This window comes from Penicillium citrinum (assembly GCF_028827155.1).
Source record: "Penicillium citrinum strain IBT 23319 chromosome Unknown utg000010l:1.0-1229701.0:1.0-1230130.0, whole genome shotgun sequence".
NCBI classification, from domain to species: Eukaryota; Fungi; Ascomycota; class Eurotiomycetes; order Eurotiales; family Aspergillaceae; genus Penicillium; species Penicillium citrinum.
In genome coordinates, this window is record NW_026622695.1 from 553,460 (window position 1) to 569,834 (window position 16,375).

General features: G+C 46.7%; 4 protein-coding genes across 4 annotated transcripts; 1 reads left to right on the top strand and 3 right to left on the bottom strand.

The window, feature by feature from the left end:
* Window positions 1–1,004: 1,004 nt before the first annotated feature.
* On the bottom strand, window positions 1,005–3,327 carry crzA (putative C2H2 transcription factor Crz1; the record flags this gene model as incomplete). Its single annotated transcript, XM_056650168.1, has 2 exons — window positions 1,005–1,993; window positions 2,046–3,327. 2 exons carry the CDS (start codon window positions 3,325–3,327, stop codon window positions 1,005–1,007), a joined length of 2,271 nt encoding a protein of 756 aa, XP_056495232.1.
* A 1,577-nt stretch (window positions 3,328–4,904) lies between these two features.
* N7469_011264 (arabinogalactan endo-1,4-beta-galactosidase) lies at window positions 4,905–6,118 on the bottom strand (the record flags this gene model as incomplete). The annotated part of the gene is made up of 2 exons (XM_056650169.1): window positions 4,905–5,636; window positions 5,786–6,118. 2 exons carry the CDS (start codon window positions 6,116–6,118, stop codon window positions 4,905–4,907), a joined length of 1,065 nt encoding a protein of 354 aa, XP_056495233.1.
* Window positions 6,119–7,515: 1,397 nt separating this feature from the next.
* Window positions 7,516–11,088, bottom strand: N7469_011265 (putative serine/threonine protein kinase; the record flags this gene model as incomplete). Its single annotated transcript, XM_056650170.1, has 1 exon — window positions 7,516–11,088. One exon carries the CDS (start codon window positions 11,086–11,088, stop codon window positions 7,516–7,518), a length of 3,573 nt encoding a protein of 1,190 aa, XP_056495234.1.
* A 432-nt stretch (window positions 11,089–11,520) lies between these two features.
* Window positions 11,521–11,778, top strand: N7469_011266 (uncharacterized protein; the record flags this gene model as incomplete). The annotated part of the gene is made up of 1 exon (XM_056650171.1): window positions 11,521–11,778. The coding sequence occupies one exon, from the start codon at window positions 11,521–11,523 to the stop codon at window positions 11,776–11,778; it is 258 nt and encodes an 85-aa protein (XP_056495235.1).
* Window positions 11,779–16,375: the final 4,597 nt, after the last annotated feature.

Below are 16,375 nucleotides of genomic sequence, written 5' to 3' on the forward strand. Positions count from 1 at the left end.
ATGATGGATCTGTTAAATGTTCTGTCGTTTTATAGTTTGGATTTCACTCACGATAAGACAGTGCGCTTCATTGCTATTTTCAGAAGAATAGCAACGACTAATTCCTGGTATAACTCAGAGTAACCAGTACTAATTAAAATACGAGACCACATCTCTGCTATGGATAGCAGAGAGTAAATCGCACTGCTGCTATGCAGATGGCTATTTTACAGTAGGAATAGATCCAGCAAAAACCAAGTACATAGTGTAATTTACAATTAGAGCTCCAGCTTCACCTTCAAATGCCTTCTACCTCAAAGCCACCAATAAAGCCCCTTATAATTACAACTTCAATCTGTATACACACTCATATGATATGTGGGCACATAATGATACGAGGTCTTCCAACGATCATGAACACTGGGACAAATCAGATAAATAATTCAATGCAGTTGTCAAATGTGGTATATAATACTCCAAAACTAGAAACCTATCCAGAAATCAAAGAAAAGAAAATCACAATCCAAAACAACGACGGGTATGAGAGAAGGGAATCATCAAATGCACCATGATGACAAACTCTTCCACAATCACAGAAAAATTGAGAAATCCAATGGGGTGGAAGTCCGAGGCTAGTTTCTTAAGCTAATCTCAGCCTTGTCAAAAAAAAAAAGAGAAAGAAAAAAAAAACGTAAAAGGGGTAATATCCGAGGCAAATGCTCGAGTACCGGTGAAATTTGTCACCGGAAAGGAAAAAAAAAGTCCACAAGAGTGATGCGCACCAGGGAAAAAAAAATGAGAAAGAAATTTCCCCGATATCCATGTATCAGAAAACGCCAAAAGCTTCTATAGGTCATAAGTGAAAGAATGTGAGCGCGATGAAGATGTCGAGTATGTGAAGGCATGAAAGCAAAATCAAGTCAAAGCTTTTCGCTTTCAATGCAAAAAGACAAAATTCCCATGGAGAATTTCCTCCATCAAAGGGGGTATAAACGAAAGTAAAAAAAGGTTTCTCGTCATCTTCGTCATCCGGTCCACTTTTGATCCTGATATCCAGGATCACCAGGGTTAACGCCTAGCATCTGACCGCCATACATTCCACCCTGGCTATTTGCATAACCACCACTCATGCCAGAATCTTCCTCATCATAGCCAAATTCGCCACCAGAACTGGCATCAAAACTACTGCGGCCGCCGATTTCACCGGGATCTTCGCCTGCAGCAGGAATTTGATCCCACTGAAGAGTTTGTAGTGCCGGGTACTGCGCAAGTAGCGCAGCAGGGAGAACAAAATTGCTACCGGATTGACCATCCATTCCAGGAACTCCAGGCATGACCATGGGCTGAGGCACTGGTTGGAGATGTCCGGCCTGTTGATGTGGCTGTTGCTGCTGTTCCATAAGGACCCGATCCCGCTCTTGGGATTCTTCGTCGAGAAGAGGCTTAATGCAAACTCTGCCCGCTTCGGATCTGAAGTGACGACCAAGAGCGTCGGCGCGAGCAAAGCGGCGCCCGCAACCCCAATTTCCACCTCTTGATAGATCTCCTCGGCAAACGAATTTCTTTTCGCCAGAGTGTAGTCCCTCGTGTCGTTTTCTATCGTGTTGGCGTGCAAAGGCCTTTCCACAGACTGTGCAGACAAATGGACGTTCGTCGGTGTGAGTTCGGAGATGTGAGCGCAAGTTGTACGCTCGTGTGAACTTCTTAGGACATAAAGTGCACTGGAAATTGGCAGGGTGTTTTTGAACACGCTTGGAATCTCCTGGCGCAGCGCCGGGGCGTTGGGGGTCTGCCAAGTCAAGAATATAATTTCGGCTTTCGATCGATGATGTTGATAGACGTCGGTTGGATCGGGAGGGAGACGCATCTCGTGATCCCGGACTACTGCGCGAGTGTGGAGATAATGAGCGCGGCGTAGGGGGTGTGACTTCGAGACTCGTAGCTGAGTTTGCCGGCGATCTTGACCGAGATGCGGGGTGTGTATACGGATCAGATTTGCTGCGCATACGAGAGCCTATTGATCATTAGTTTTGATGAGAAAAAGGTCGGGTTGGAGTCAAACGAACGCATTGCAGGGGGACTTAATGAGTCCAGATCAGTAGCCGGTTTGGATGGGCCGAAGCTGGGATTTCTTGATGGAGGAGCAAACTCCACATTGATAGAAGGAGGGGCCATCGACGAGGCTTGACCAATATCAGTCATACCATTGTCAAGGACCTGATTCAACTGAAGGCTCTCGCCCGGCATGCTATACATATCGGTTGGCGCAGGAGGAAATTGCGAGGTCGTGTTGGCATTGAGATAAGCACCATTGTTCGGCACCACATCCCCTCCTTGTTGGGGCATAAGCCGCGGTGAGATATAGGGACTGTGAAGTGGACTAAAGCCCTGCTGCTGCTCCGAGAGAGTAAATTGTTCAATACCCAGTTGGTTATCGTATAGGGCTGGATCGTTCTGCGGAGCTAACGAGGGTGATGCATTATTCTCGATGCTTGGATCGTATTCGTGCTGTGATAGATATGGAGAGTGATTGGCCGAAGAAACCTCCGAAACCTCTGAAGGTGCTCTCCGGTGGCCCTGGAATGCGACATTGTTCATCACTGAGCCCCAGTCCGCCGTTGGTTGCGCGCTTAAATAGGTCGTGCCAGAAGGATCTAACGAAGCATGTCGTGAGTGCTGAGGAGTGTAGTAAGTCCCCGGGGTCGATCCAGGAGGGGACATGGGGCCCGGCGATGACTGTTGCTGCTCTTGAGACGACGGATGAGAAGAGGCTGAGGGGTTGGAGATGGGGCTGACAAGGTCGGCCGGATTGATCGCCTGATGCATTTGAGCCGATCCTCGATGCATTTGAGGGTCCAAGAGCAGTGATGAATCGTATTCGGATGCTGTAGTACTATGAGGACTATGGTTCTGATAGGCGGAGAAGTCCATATCGCCAGGGTTGTTGAGCAGACTAGAAAAATTCTCATCAGATTGCGGAGGATGCAGACCTGATGGTCCCTGATCCATTTGATTGACAAGGTTTGGGTCAAAAGATTGTGACATGGAGATATGGTTGGTATTTATCGCCGGCGGGAACTGGTGGTCAGAAGGTGGAGCGAGGCTCTGCGCTGGCGGGGCAGCCGACAGATAGCCTGTCGAATAGCCATAGGCATCTGCGCCGCCAATTCCTGGGTCCTGATTGTTGAAGGCTTGGTTTGTCGCAAAAGCAGCAGACATGGAAGGATCCAAGCCCAATCCGGAGGTTGGGTCGTGATACTGCTGAGTGTGGGGTGATGGGCTGACGCTGCGATGGTCTGGATTACCGGGAGAGGCGCCCGCTCCCTGGGTCTGATCGTGGGACGCCATGATGAGGATCACAAAATTGAATGAACCGGCGAAAATTCCGTCAATAATGTTTGCTGTTATAGTGGAAAGATGCGATCAGGTGATTAAGGAGAAATCCAGTAGTATAGTCAACGCGCACGCGGTCTAGATGGAAGGAGATCAAGGAGCGAGATGAGGACCAGCGTTGATCGCAGAGAAAATAAAGTAGCGGGAAAAGGGAGTCATTCGCAAGGGAGACTCTTCACTCGCGCAAATTGATGTCAGCATAAAAAAAACATCATCATCATCACTTGAAGAGTGCGGGGGAAAGATGGAGGAAGAGCAGAAAGAGAGAGATGTAATTGCCCGTGGGATACGATAATGGGCGATTTCACGTGCACAAGGCGGTCTACACAACGAAAGTCAGATTTGGGGCCCAAAGCAGGCTGGAAAGGGAAATACTATGTAATATTAACAAAAAAAAAAAAGGGAAAAAAAATTGAACAAGGAAAGTTGATAGGGACGTTCAAAGGCCCACTTGTTCAGCAAGAGAGAGAAAGAGAGAGAGAGAGAGAGAGAGAGAGGGGTGTATGTCTTCGTCTGTCTCACCGTCTGAACAATGAAGAACTGGTGATGGGGTTCTCCCCCACATAGTCCCACTTGTCGATAACAGAGATAGGCATCATCTCATTGAATCCTTTGAAGGCAACATCTTAAACCTATTTTTATACTTGATAATCTACGATCTCTCCATGCCAGAAGGGTACCTTGACAATTGTGAATCTACAACAAATTTCAATGTTTCAAACGATAGCAGACAAGCATCTTGTGGAGCGGCAGATGCACTATGATCTTTTAGCTCTTTGCACAGCCACGCAGCTGGAGTTTCACCCACGGTCATTCCTCGGATCTATGCCGTTTGGGGTATAAGCGCGGGCTCGGACCAAGGAGGCACTTTAGGGCAAGGCAGACTGGGTAAGCATGGGTGTGCCTTGATAACTAATTTGACTTCAATTACGAGGTAGTTTGAGATGTTCATGCTATTTTAAAGAAATTCTTCTGCCTCGAGCTTTAATTAGGGATTGTCGGTTTTAGAATGTGGATTTGAAGAAAAATGATAAAAAACCAAGACTCCAGTCTAAAGAAACACCCCAGGCATGCAGCTATGATGTCAGCAGAACACAGATCACATATCCATACATAATGGATTAGTTCGAGGTCAACTTGCGAAGTATCATGTATGATGACCACAGCATATTAAATATCTCAATTGTTAATCCCACTCCTAAATTGGTTCTACCCAAGGAATTCGCTTACAGTCAAATGTGAAATGCTCAAAGTCAAGAGAGTGCTTAGATCTGGGCCGGACCTTGGTATAGGTTCTGTTAAGAGTAGAGCCTAGGGGAATGCATAGTATGGAGTGCACACGACTAGATACTAAATATAGTAAGGAACTTTGAGAAATAAAGATCTAGAAACAATGAATTCTACTAGGCAGCAAATTTACTTGTTATGGCATGGGGGATATCTTCACAACCGTCACACGGACCTATTGATGCCTCTTGCCAACCCTAACTTGACTCCTACCCAGGTGGCATAGTTAAAGTACAGAAAGAACCTCACAATCCACCTAACGTACTCAAACTCCCTCTAGCCCCATCATCATTCCAACTAAACAGCAAATTATCATCACAACTACTCCCCAATCCCGCATTATTTACCCAAGCCGGCTCCCAATAGTAAATTCCCAACCCACCACTAACACCAGCAACAACCCCAGCCAACCTCTCCAAAAAGGTCTTCTGCCCCTCCACCGAAAAAGGGATATCCTTCAAATCACTCGGAAACTCATATTCAGGATCAGGACACGAAAACGGCCAATTAGTCTCAACAACAATAACATCCTTCCCATAATTCGAATGAAGATTCGTCAAACTAGTTTTCAGCGCAGAAAGCGTCGCTCCACTGTTATAAAACGGGTAATATGAAACACCAATGTAATCGAAATCACTCGAGACAAGGGCAGTCGAAGACGCAAGAACAGAATCATAAAAGTATTTCTGTTCATCCCAAGACCATCCATCATCCAAATGAATCATGATCTTAGGTGTCGTGGATAAATCCGAGTCTTTCACTCCCCATGCTGCGGAGTGTAAGAGTGCGGCGATGTTACTGTAACTTGAAGTTTTGCCTAAAGGCCATAAAAGTCCGTTTCGAATCTCATTCCCAATCGAAACAATCGAGACATCGAGTGAATTTGACGCAAACGTATTGCATACTTCTAAAGTGTAATTGTAAACTTGCCAGCGAAGTGTGTCGATATCAGTCGTTGACCATCCGGACGGTGTAGTCTAAACACAATAAATTAGAACATCACATCCACACTCTTCAATGCTCTGCCCAGCTCTTCTTGTCACTAAAATTCCAACTTCAACTTGAAGGCCTCATCTCACACGAGCCCATCCCACCTGGTAACAATATAGGGGGGGGAAAAACATACCTGATGTCCCGGATCCGCCCAAGTATCACTAAAATGCAAATCAAGATACGTATCCATCCCCTGCGCTTGCACGCGCTTCGCAAGTTTAACATTATAATCCAAATTATAATTCTCATCACTCGGATTAACCCAAATACGCTGACGAATCGAATTCACCCCTGCATCCGCAACGATTTTCTCCAAAACCTGCGTCTGCCCATTCACATTTTTATACGAAATCCCGCTATTTTCTTCCACGATTAGAGAGGATATATCCGCGCCTCGAATCGATAGGGCTCCTGATACCGGTGCTAGTAGGTAGCCTGCTGTCAGGAGGAGGTGGTGTGGTAGCATTTTGGCGATAATACCTCGAAGAGCAACCGTATACGTATCCGGTATCGAGAGGGTGAGGTGTGGTGAGAAGCGCGCACTCCTGAATATAAACGTAAATGTAGTCGGCGAAATTGTCCAATTTATCACTTATACAGTCGCTATTACAACAACGCTATATAATCCCCTTTCCCCTCTGGCCGCGGAGGTCATACCCCGAACAATCAAAAAATCCATTCTACCTGTTGCAGGTGAATAATTTGTCCGGAACGAGCGTCTGATCTGGGAATAGTATGGTCGTGAAACGCCGGTGTGACGATGTGGAGAATCTGCACAATGCCTTGTTTTGTTTTGGTCTTGTGGAGACGGGATCTTCGTTAAGACCTCCATACAGTATTTATTGTAAGGTAGTATCTTGACGTATGCCATTGTTTTTGGGGGTTTTAGTATGGGGTATGTGCTTCGGATAAGACATTCCAGACGGGCCATTTGATACCGTCATCTACCTACCAGAAGAAAGCCGTGGATTAATGGTCTAGTATAGTATAGTATGCAGTGGAATTCGGACCGGTTACAACTTTAGATTTTATTGGTGGGATTATATAGTACTTCAATGTGTTTTTGTCGATCGTTTAATTCAGAGATTAAGCGTAAAAACCCCCCCACCGGAGTGTAACCGATTTCATCTGAAGCCTTGAATGTACCTAGGAGTGTCTAGTCCCGGTATAATTTGACCTATACAGTTCCTGTTCGATATACAATTGAACCTAATGACTATAAAGAGCATAAAAAACCAGTCTCAAAAGGGGAGTACCCATTATTTCATTTCGTAACATATCATCTTAAAAGGTATTCAATACCTCCCACCAATATACCATCCACGTACCAATCCAACACACCATCAAAATTACATACAGGTAAGCGGGTAAAAGAGATTCAGGCCAAGATCGATATCCATGATAAAGACCCAAGAAGAAGAAAAAAGACCGGGTGGAGTCAACAATCCACACAAATGGGAGGGAGGAGGGAGGGTGATGTAGATGTGGATGTGCGAAGATTTCGGCGGACGATTTGCTGAATATATCTTTCCATAATCTTCGCGTAGCAAAAAGGCGGGAACGAAGAGATTCGATGGCATGGTGGGTGTGAAAAAAAACACGCATGTCGTCACAAATTTATATGTACAAGACATGTAGGGATGTATGGACGAGAATTTCTAGAATGATCTTCAAGTTCCAGGGCACCTAAAGAAAGTGAAACAGCATCGTGATATACAACGACATCTCAGTATACAGGAATAGTCGAAGCGGAAGGAAGAGATGGGAGCAGTGGTGATGGAGGATGTGTGTGTGTGTGTGTGGGTGTGTGGGTGTGGAACAGGGAGTCGGTATTGATGATTATACCGTCACGCTTTGCTGGACTCATGTCGATTTAAGCGTGGGTTTATTGGCTGATTTTGGAGGAGGATTCTTCTTGCCAATCATCAAACCTTCATCTTCAGACTCATCCTCATTCTCATCATCGCAGTAATAACGAGACTCATCTTCTTCAGAGGGACGTGGAGATCCAGGAAGACGAGCTTTCACCGTCTCACCTGTACGAAGTATAGAAGGAACATGAGACTCGTCCGAATCCTTGGTACCAAAATAGAGACCATCGCCAGAGAGAGACGACGCGCCAGAAACAACAGACGGAATACTTGGATGAGAAGCACTTTGCGACATGCCGCTAGTGAAATCATCAGCAGAGGATGACGAGATCGTAGCAGCAGAAGGCGTCGACACGTTATTCAAGGCTTGAGTAGCTTCGCCATAACATGTGTCCTGAGGCGGTGCCAATGCAGGTAATTGTAACGAATCAGTCGAGTACATTGCACTTTCAACCTTGGGAGCTAGAGCATTATCCGCGCTTGGTTCGACATCACTTCTTCGACGACGGAGAAGCGCTTCCTTGGTAAGATTGAAAGATTCGGCCGAGGATTTTCCAGCCAGTTGTTGAGACCGATTGCGTCGATGGCCCATTGATAGCCCGTTATCAGATGAAGTAACTTCGCCATGCCACAATCCAGAAGCCCGCATATGACCAACGGCAGAGGCATTGCTCACCGCAAGACTAGGTTCTGATCGCCGTTCTCCGTCTATATCGCCTGTGGGCGACGAACGGCGGCTGCGACTACCAAAGGCCCCAGAAGCACGTCGAGTTGCACCGCTGAAAATGCTACCGATGCTCGTCGTGCCCAGGGCTTCGATTATCGATGGGGCAACACCGCTCCGAGGTCGGCCAGTTGGGGTGGCATCGGCTCTGGTCTGTTTGACTGTCTTGGTAGACTCTGCGGTGGACATCGAAGACTTGGCGCGGCGAGGAGGACCGGGTCGTGGGGTTACCGTCGGGGGAGCGGCAGACTTATCCTCAGATAGAACAGGAAGAGATTCGAAGTAAGATGCCCACGCTTCCTCTTCAACTGGACTCGCGGTAACACTTTGAGCCAATGGATGTTCGCCTTGACCTCCGAATTTCGACAAGCGAGAGATGTCTTCATCGCCCCGCAAACTTGAACGACGGCTGTCACCACCACGTGAGGCTTTCCCGAAAGTGCTGGCGCTGGAAGCTGAAGAAAGAGTGTCGGAAGAATTGTTTGAATTGCGTTTACGAGGTTCCTTATCCTTAGAGGAGCGACCACCAAACCATTTGGCAACATTGGAACGCACTCGTTGGATGAAGGGAACTTTGCTGACGGCGCTAGTAACTTCCTCGTTGGAAACTTCAATCCTCTTACCCTTGCTTTGGTAACCGGGATCTGTCTCTTCGACCCACATTTGAGGGTTCGGTAAACCGTATAGGGTCCAAGGATGGTGTTTGATTTCTTTCAACGTGATTCGTCTGATTGGGTCCTTGGTCAATAGACGACGAAGTAGATCATACAGCTCATCGTCGATTTCCTCGTACTCAAGCACGTTGTCATCACGGACCCTTCTGGGGAAATTGCCAAAGGACCCATCCATGACAGGAACAAGGCGCTTGCGGGGAATGAAAACTTCCTTCTTCACAATGGTCTGGAACATACTATACTCGTCATCAGAGACAAATGGAAGACGACCAAAGATCATTCCATATAAAGTGACACCCAATGACCAAACATCTATAGCCCCGGTGATCTTCGGAACCGATCCGATGGTATCCACAAAGTCATCACCAGTATAGCACAGTTCAGGCGCGTAGAAGGCAGGAGTACCGACCGTCTTTGATAACTCACGAGCATCATCCAACTCCGTTGCATCAGTTTCACCAAGCTGTTCCTCCTCCTCATCCCGCATGGGTCTACCCAAGTAGGAAACACCAAAGTCCGAGATTTTGACCCGATGCCCGCTGGTGATGAGGAGGTTGGCTGGTTTGATGTCGCGGTGTATAATGCCCTGGAAATGGAGGTATTCGAGACCTAAAACAGAGTCGCGGAATGCACTGCGAGCCTCTGCAAGGGTGAGACATGGGACGTATGACATGTCATCAGTATCGGCAGACCATTCGGGTTCGGAGGGAGCATAGCCAAAACTGCTGGAGGCTGTGCTGAAGCGGCGCTCGAAAGAGAAATCAGTATATGGACCATACATGCTTCCTTCTACGGCTGTCAGCGGATCACTGGAGTGTCGGCTGAGGGAGTTGTCGTCGGTGATAACGGTGGAGCGGGTTGAGGACCGTCGCATGGCTAGTCCTAATCCCTCAGCTTCATCTTCCTCATCAGAAGATTCGGCACCGTGTTCCAAACTCCAGGCTGGAATAGGCCCTTGTTGTGCGTCTGCGGCCTGCGCTTCGACTCGTTGCCGTGCCTTTTCTCGTTGCCGGCGGAGATGTTGTGCCGTTCGAATAAATTGATGACTTTCTTCCAGGAACGCCGGTGTATCGGGGATTCCGGCTTTTTCGCGATCCAGCCGCAGTTTATCAACATGGACGATCTCACGGACTCCCTTTTTACGCCAGATAATCTCCCCATTTTCCACATATTCTAAAACGATATAGACTTTTTGCCGATTGGGATCGTCAATGACCTCGAGCAGACTGACCACATTCGGATGCCGCGCCTTTTTCAAAATGGCCACCTCTTTCTTCACTTTATCTTCAGGATTGCCCAGCTTGCCTAACCGACGACGGGTTGAATACCGCTGAACAATCTTAATGGCAACCTTCTGCTTGGTAACGACGTGCCTACCAAGCTTCACTTTGCCATGCTCGCCTCGGCCGAGTTCTTCAAGTATCTCGTACTGATTGATGTGTTTATTTCCGGTTACCATATCGCGGTCCACTTCGGCCGTATGGGTTTCCTTTGGGGGTTGCAAGTGTGTTGGGTGGAGATACGGACTGCCGATCCAGCCTTCTTCATCAGAACCGAGCGGGGGTGTGTTCCGCGGGGTTCTCATGGAAAACAGTCCAGGGCTCGATACAGGCGTATTTCCCGCCGTGCGGGCGACACGTACATTGGCATACCGAGGCAGTGGCTCAGTTTGGGCCGAGTAGGAGCTGCGAGACCGGAGGTGGGGCGGCTGATAGGTTGGATGTATTTGAGATTGTAGTGAGGCATACGATTGATCGGGGTAGACAGGATATTCGGGTTGGTGGTCTGAATGCCGAGAGGCTCGTCGAGGGCTACGCCCGACACTTCCTTGATCCGACCGGGCATCGACCACAATATCTTCGTTCAAGGCTTGAAGAGAACTCGACGAAGACCGGGTGGAAGGCGCTCGGCCGGTGGCGTAGACGTGAGGGAAGGCCTGGCGGAGAGTAGCTTGGGCCTCGGCGATCTCTGGATGTACTGGTGGCTTGGTAGACTGAGACGGCGTTTGTTTCGTGCGAGTATCTGTATTGCCGACGAATGTGGGCGGTTGTGATGACTCCTCGGGCCGGTTGGAATCAGATTTCGAGTTGACCGAGACAGGACCATTCCGAGTCAGCGGCTGGTCGGCTTCTTCTAAGCCAACGATGGCAGACCGGTGTTCTGTCATTTTCATCTTTTGATTTATCTCCCTCTTCTGCTATTTTTTCTGTCCTAAATTTATAACCTCTTGTCTTTTGCAGTGTGGGGTGAGGATCCCTTCTGTGACTTAGGTGTACGAACCAAGGTTGCCGAAGTTGCAGTTGGGCATCCTTTTTAACGCGGGTTTTGTTCTCAGAAGTAATTCAACGAAAGCTGACGAGAGGCTCGGTCTGGGAGCACCAAAGGACCGGCATTACTTGTAGTGTTGGTGATGAGGATGGAGACCAGATTGAAGGGAGCTGTGTGCCGAACACTAGGTCGAGGAATCGGGAAGAGAATCAAGGATCGTAAATCGTGGATGGAGAAAATTGTAGACCTGCTACAGCACGAGGGACTCGGTTTCTTCTTCCACGTGGAGGGGAAAAAAAGGGGTGGGACGCTCGAGGGCGATGCTATAAATATGAACGTTAAAGCCGGTCGGTGTCAAGCTCGTGGTGATGGTTCTCGTGCGGGATACAATCGAAGGGAGAAGGTTGAATTGGAAGGAGAACAATTCAAGAAGGAATGTCCAGGAAATGAAACAAGTGAAATCGAAAGGGAAAGAAAAGACGGTAAGGAAAGGAGAATCCAAGAACAGTTGGAAGAAAAGGATAAGAGAGGGGGGGAAGAGAGTGGAAGAAAGGGAGGTTGGGTGGGTAAAAAATGGGGAAAGTCTTGAGTCTTTGCGAGTAGGGCAGAGAAGAGCGAAGATCGGATATGCCAAGGGGACAGGTTGATCGTACATCATAGTATTAGTAGTATTAGTATTCAGTATACCAATACTATGAATATAATCATAGTATCTGGTTTATTGAATACTGGATAATACTGATACAGATACTACTAGACCGATCTATAATTACAGAACTTTCAACAGAAACTTACTTGGTGGGGCTGTCAGACAAGTTGACTTCGGCCGATACTCCGATGGTCCGAGCGAGTATACTGTATCAGTATGTAGATATTAAACATACTGGTATTATATCTAGGGAGTCCCATTTATATATATTATATTATATAAGTATAATCAAAGTATAGTATAACTAATGGTACTTAGGTATTGAAGTATAGTAGGGTAAAATGGAGAATGAAGGACTGACCAGTCTCGGCGACCATTACGTCGAGGACTTTAACTCCGGCCGGTTCCAGTTGGTTTTTCCTCGACGATATTCAAGCCACATCCAACTTTCTTTGTACTTACTCCTCGACTTTACTCGACTCAAATTACTCAAGTCTAGTGCCACCATTTCATGTCTCTTCAGACACCTTGCTGGCGCAGTACTGCCTCTCTCTACACAGTATACCAGAATGTACCCATCATTCAACTACAGTATCCTCCTCGCAGTCCCACTTGGCATCTATCCCGATTTCGGCCCACCCTTACCGATGCTCTGCTCTTCAGACTATCCTCTATCATCACCGCCAGTCTGATATCTTCAACTTCTCCCTGATACCCCCACTGCATTTTGTATTCTAGTAGATTCTCTTCCTCGCTATCCACCCCTGTCTAGTCCAACTAGACTTAGGAACAGCTTGGCGAACGAGCCCGCCAATGCTCAAGTACTTCGCCTGAGCCACCAATCACCATTCATCTTCCAATGTGACGCGGCTCAGCTCGAGCAAAAAAAAAAAAACTAACTTCTGCCGTAACCCGGCAGACTGGGAGACATGATGGACTAGGCAAAGTGTAACAGAGAAAAGCAAGTTTGCTCGAATCCAAGAACTGGGGTAATATAAGCCGTCATCTTCAATTTTATCTGGTACTTACTTACCACTTGCTGGTACACTCGGCTGGGGATGAAGATGAGAATGATGTTTCTTTTTGCCTCCTGATGGCTTGCAGCGCACACGAACCTTCTTCACGGATGTGCGGCGAGCCAGGGGTCATGCATGTATCAATACTTGATCTCTATACTAGTCTTGCCACCAATAAGTAGTATCAGATCAAGTACTGATACACCCTCATGCATCGAAGTATTTTGCTCATGCTTTTATTACTCCGTCGTGTATTGTATTGTAAAATGTGGTAATAAATGCTCGGCCGTTACGTCATGCAAGGGTCTGGGCCCTTAATTAGCCCTCTTTAGCCATTTCCCAATCCGGGCCATCTACTCCAGACTACATATACTATGCGATGCACCATGACGATGTTGTTCAGGCCTACTAACTAGCCATTCTGGCGCTATACTGTATTCACCAGGCACATCCTACTACTTGCATTCAATTACCCTAGTCCCCATAGTGAATATCCGATATTCCTCCGACAACCATTTTCAGCACGAGTCAACAGGGTATGCCACCTCAATGCCACTGAACACTACTTACCATTCTCCGTAGAAAATAAACACCAGTGCAAGAGGAAAAATTTTCAGCCCAATTCAATTGAATAATCAATCTCATCTCTTCCGAAATCCCGACTCCTCAAAATAGCTCGAAAAATGACTCTAAGTACCAAAAGATCCCGCGTGGCGGATATATCCTCTGCAAGTACGGGAACTTCCCTTAGAAACAACCCCCCATCTAAGCCCATCCACATCCAAGTCCAATCAAACTACGACCTAAAATCATCAGATAGAACCAAATGAAACTCACCCATTCCCAATCCTGATCTATCTCCCCACACTTTACCCCCTTGGCTTTGGCTTACCGCAGCCCGTCCGGCCCCAACACCCTTAGCGCAGTTCATACCCCGGCTAGTTTGCGCCGCGGTCTGAGTCTCATTTCCCACTAGCTCTTCAAATCAACCCCGCATGGGAATTTCGGGCCCTTCATCCGAGTCCCTCCCATTCATCGAGATTCCCTTGGGTCAATGTTCAAACTGGGGAAATGAGTCGAGATTGGGATACGAGCATATACTTGGCTGATTGGCTATATCCCGTAAAGTATACATGAACTAAGTAGAGGCTAATTATCATGCTCGTACTCGCACACTGTGGAGATCCAATTATGTACTCTGATTTATTGATGACCAGATCTCAAACCTGAATGTATATGCATGCTACACTCGGTATTTCTGTGATATCGGGGGTTCAAATGGAAGCCAAATGCTATACATGAGTGTCAATAACTATACAAGCTAATTATCGAACTAGCACCGAAAGCCATTAATAGAAAATCTTCACTCTTAATACTGTAAATATCAATTCACTCAGCATAGGTATAACTACCAAATCCATCCATCTAAGCCCCAAGCGTCAACGCCAACGCCAACGCCCGTGCCAGAACCCACTCACAACACCACGCTTTGATCGCACGGATCCGCAAACTAAAGCACGTCCATTGCAACACCTAAGTCCATCCACGATCTACACACTCGTCTTTCGCACACTGACACAAGCGGCGAGCGCCCTTGCCTCAATCCAGCTTCCCGGGCGTGCCACATCCTACCGTCTTAATACTCTGTATTAACGTCGAGCTGGAATTCCTCTCTCCAAATTGCCACCTGTGCACCGTGCTGATGGAAATGGTGAGCTAGTGGCTTAGCGTCTTTTGAAAGAATGTACTTATATGTCTATTTTTCATGTTGTAGATGTACCCCTGTGTACTCCGGGCTCAGTCACATTTCTCATTGTTTTTTTGGTGGCAATAGTTGATAATATGTATAGTGTTGGCTATAATCTGGCTTTAGCTATAGTATCCATACATCCATACAGAATTCGGAATACGCAGTCCATTGCATGGGTACGGGTTAGTCGGCCTTAGGCCCCCTTGGGACGATTTCGGCGTCCTTAGCGGACAGCGAATCGGCCGCATGGGTTGCTTTACAACACCATTTACTGTGGGTAATATTCAACACTTGCTCTGACCGTAGGGGTTTCCTTTACTATCAGAATTCTAATCGGTGGATATTTATCATGTTGTGCTACGTGAAACTCAATTCGAAAAAGGAATATGTTTTGATAAGACTCCGTGTAGTTAATCTGTGTAGATACTGTGCGCACCATGGCTCAACACTAGCAAAATCATGCACCTGTGTCTGAAGCTCCAAAAATATCGACGGGATATATCAAATATTGATGCGATGTTCGATTCGTCTATTTGCGGGTATGGTTGCAATGTGTTAGAGAGAAGTTTTGTAGGTTATAGATTGTGAGTTACGTTCGAATACCTTTTAAGGGTGAACTTTTTATGGAGAAATGATTGATAGCGGTAAAAGATCGGACATACTTGACCGGCATGAATCGCATGATTTTCCATCACTAATCGGATTGACGTAACTATCAGGTTTGGGAACTCATTATTCATCCTTTTTTACCCGATGTGAGATATTTATGGTATGAATTAATGCATTAAGTTCGTTTTGACTAGTGATTCCAACGTCCTATGTATCGCCATGAAAAGCTCCTCTGCTTTGTTGAGATTATACATGTCGGAGAACTTCAACTTACTGCTTATATCTTCCTTATTCTATAGGAGGGATATTGGCCATTTTGGCTCACCATTTGGCGCGAGGTATTCCAGTTGGAATCAGACGCGGCTTGGTGAGGATTGTTATACAATCCCAGAACCCTGCATAAAAATCATAACCATTGTATCAGTTTTATCTTTGTACTTCGGGAAGAAATTATCAGGCACATCTAGCTATAAGGCTCGATCATGTATCAAGAATTTTTGGTACTAGTAAAACGGATGAATTTGTCTCTGATACTTTGTAAATATCGCCCTATCTGGAAAAACGAACTAAGCTCAATTAATGAAAAGAATCACACAGCATATTCAATAGACTATCTGACAGAAATAAAAGCTACTGGGTAGCATAGCATCCTATTTGTCTCAAGTGCATGGCCTGAGCGCTTGCATGGTGGCAGTTTCAAACCAAACGCAAGACAGTTCCGTCTACGTGCATACAAACCCTGTCGAAATAGTCAATAGCTGCTGAACCTTTAGCCCCTCATCCATCTTTGACCCTATTGTTAACCCAGAGGACGGCTCGGCTAGTAGGACTGTCAGATAAATCTAAACATAAGAAGTAACAGGTACAATGGACAGTCCCCGGATAAACAGGCGAGCTTTCTGACTCAATAATCCGCTCATTGCTTTTTCCTCCTTCCCTATGTAATTCCCCCTTAGTATTCGCTTCAACTCTCGTATCAAAATGCCTGAGATCATAATCCGCACTCCTCTTTAAAAGGAAATGATTCAGCCCAGAACTGCGACCCTGCAGAACCCCTGACTAGTATGTTCGGCCGTGTTATCCGACATTGTCCTGGTCCGCTCCGGTCCAGCCGCAGTGTAAAGCGCCAGGACGGATAGGGCTAGATCGCGGGTTTGGCTTG